General features: G+C 37.9%; 1 protein-coding gene across 1 annotated transcript in view; it reads right to left on the reverse strand.

Moving 5' to 3' along the window:
- The window catches only part of prr36b (proline rich 36b), a 25,694-nt gene extending 25,056 nt beyond the window's left edge, over nt 1-638 (reverse strand). Inside the window, exon 1 of the mRNA XM_010782794.1 lies at nt 605-638. Within this exon, the coding sequence (XP_010781096.1) occupies nt 605-638 (34 nt within the window). The remainder of the gene's footprint in view (nt 1-604) is intronic.
- Nucleotides 639-2,120: the final 1,482 nt, after the last annotated feature.

Below are 2,120 nucleotides of genomic sequence, written 5' to 3' on the forward strand. Positions count from 1 at the left end.
CTTGTCACGGCCCGAATGACAGCTTGAAGACATTTGCACTGGCTGCATCCTTGGTCTTCACCTGTTCTTTTTATTCGTTTTTATTAGGGATGTCTCCCATTCCTCTCTGACACATTCAGTACTGAATAGCCTGTCAGTAGATGAGTAATGTCGGGGTTTTTATTGGCTGCCCTCTCTCCTACCTGTAGGCAGACTTAGAGAGCTGCCTTTTTGTCACCCTCTCTTGATCGTTTTATTTAAGGAGACTCAGGGTCTCTATCTTTTATAAACGGACAGGTAGCCTATAGGCCCTACCCCTCGTTCCCTGATGGAGAATATTCATTTTTAAATGCTATTTCCCTCGGAATGTGATGCTCCATTTACGCAGGACGTACGGAACCAGGTGGCGTAGACTAAAATCCTGCTTCGCCTTACCAATGAGCGTTAGGCCTTAAAGCAAGGCGAAGCTCTATACGATATAGAACTGGGGTTACGTCTGCTAACCCAGCTTCTTATGGGAGTATAGGCGCAGCCCTCTAAAGGGTCGGGGCCCAATGGGCTCGCGAATAGCGAAGAAAAGCTGTTTGTGTGGGAGTAGATCGGTAGGGCTACTTCCTATTTATACGGAAGTGGGGCCCGGGAGGTGGGGCCCACGTCATAGGTGGGCGTGGATTAAATCTGTCAGTGCTGCACACGTGCAGGAGGGATTACCCAATAGCGATAGCCTTAGAGGGCTGCGCCTATACTCATTGAAGCTGGGTTACATTACGTAACCCCAGTTTTTGTTGGTGCGAGTGTGCATATGCTTGTGTGTGAGAACACCGGCACTCGAGACACAAAAGTGGGACATTTTATAAGCGGTGCTCATGAAATTAATAAAGCAGAAACACTGGACAGATCTTAAAATCAGGATAACGATAGATCTGTATGATAAACAAACCTCTCCATATTTTGCCTTAGACTAATAATTACGGAAGTCACTGCGATCTCTCAAAGCTGTGACCCGAAGAGGGTTACTTCCTATTTCTATCCATCAATAATGTCACTCTGTTATCACAATGCAATTCTAATCCAAGCCACTTTCATATTGCAGCTTTATAAAATGTTTTAAAGAGGATCTATATTCCTGTCTGCAGTCCTAAGGCAACTTTCTAATTTTAAGAAAGTCTTCAATGTTCTTACCTAATTTTTTTAATATTTTATTTGTGTTGTTCATTCATATCTTATTTTACCTTAACATTTATTTATTTATGCATTTTTTTTTATCTCTCCAGTTTTAAAGGATATTTTTGGTTACTGTAGTATACATTGAAATGATTTCAAACCTGTTTATCCCAATAATTATAAAGGAGTGCCTTTTCCAAGGCACTCCTTTATAATTATTGGGATAAACAGGTTTGAAATCATTTCAATGTATACTACAGTAACCAAAAATATCCTTTAAAACTGGAGAGATAAAAAANCTAATATTTAGAGATAGGATATTTGAGTTTTCTTAAGCTGTATGCCATAATCAGCAATATTAAAATAATAAAAGGCTTGCAATATTTCAGTTGATTTGTAATGAATCCAGAATGTATGACATTTTTGTTTTTTTTAATTGCATTACAGAAAATAAAGAACTTTATCACAATATTCTAATTTTCTGAGACAGTCCTGTATATATATATATGTTTAGTCAGAAATTAGATCATGCTAGCTGGCTAAAAATCCTCTGTCATGCGAGCATAAGCTGCCCTGGCCTTGGAGCATGCAGACCAACGCTGCATTCACATTGTGTAATGAAATACTGCAAGTGATTTTGGCATTTAACATATGGGGGAGAAGTTTTAATAAAAAATTCAACAGTTGGATGAATTATTTTGTATCCCTATCTTGAAGCGCCTGCAGTAAAAAAGAAGAAGAATGTAATGCTGACTAGAAGTTCTCCTCTTACCTTCCCAATTCAGAGGGAAGATGTATGGCTTATTTTAATGCTTTGTTACTAATAAAACCACCAAAAAATCCGTCTCTTTATAGTTTAGAAAATCATAAAAGTCTAAAGTTAGTTACTCTCAAAATAGGAACATTTAATATTTCGTGGATTTTATAACAATAAACCCTAATAAATAAATAAACAACATTCACCATCACTTATTGGC

This window comes from Notothenia coriiceps, unplaced genomic scaffold (assembly GCF_000735185.1).
Source record: "Notothenia coriiceps isolate Sejong01 unplaced genomic scaffold, NC01 NC01_scaffold00024667, whole genome shotgun sequence".
NCBI lineage: Eukaryota > Metazoa > Chordata > Actinopteri > Perciformes > Nototheniidae > Notothenia > Notothenia coriiceps.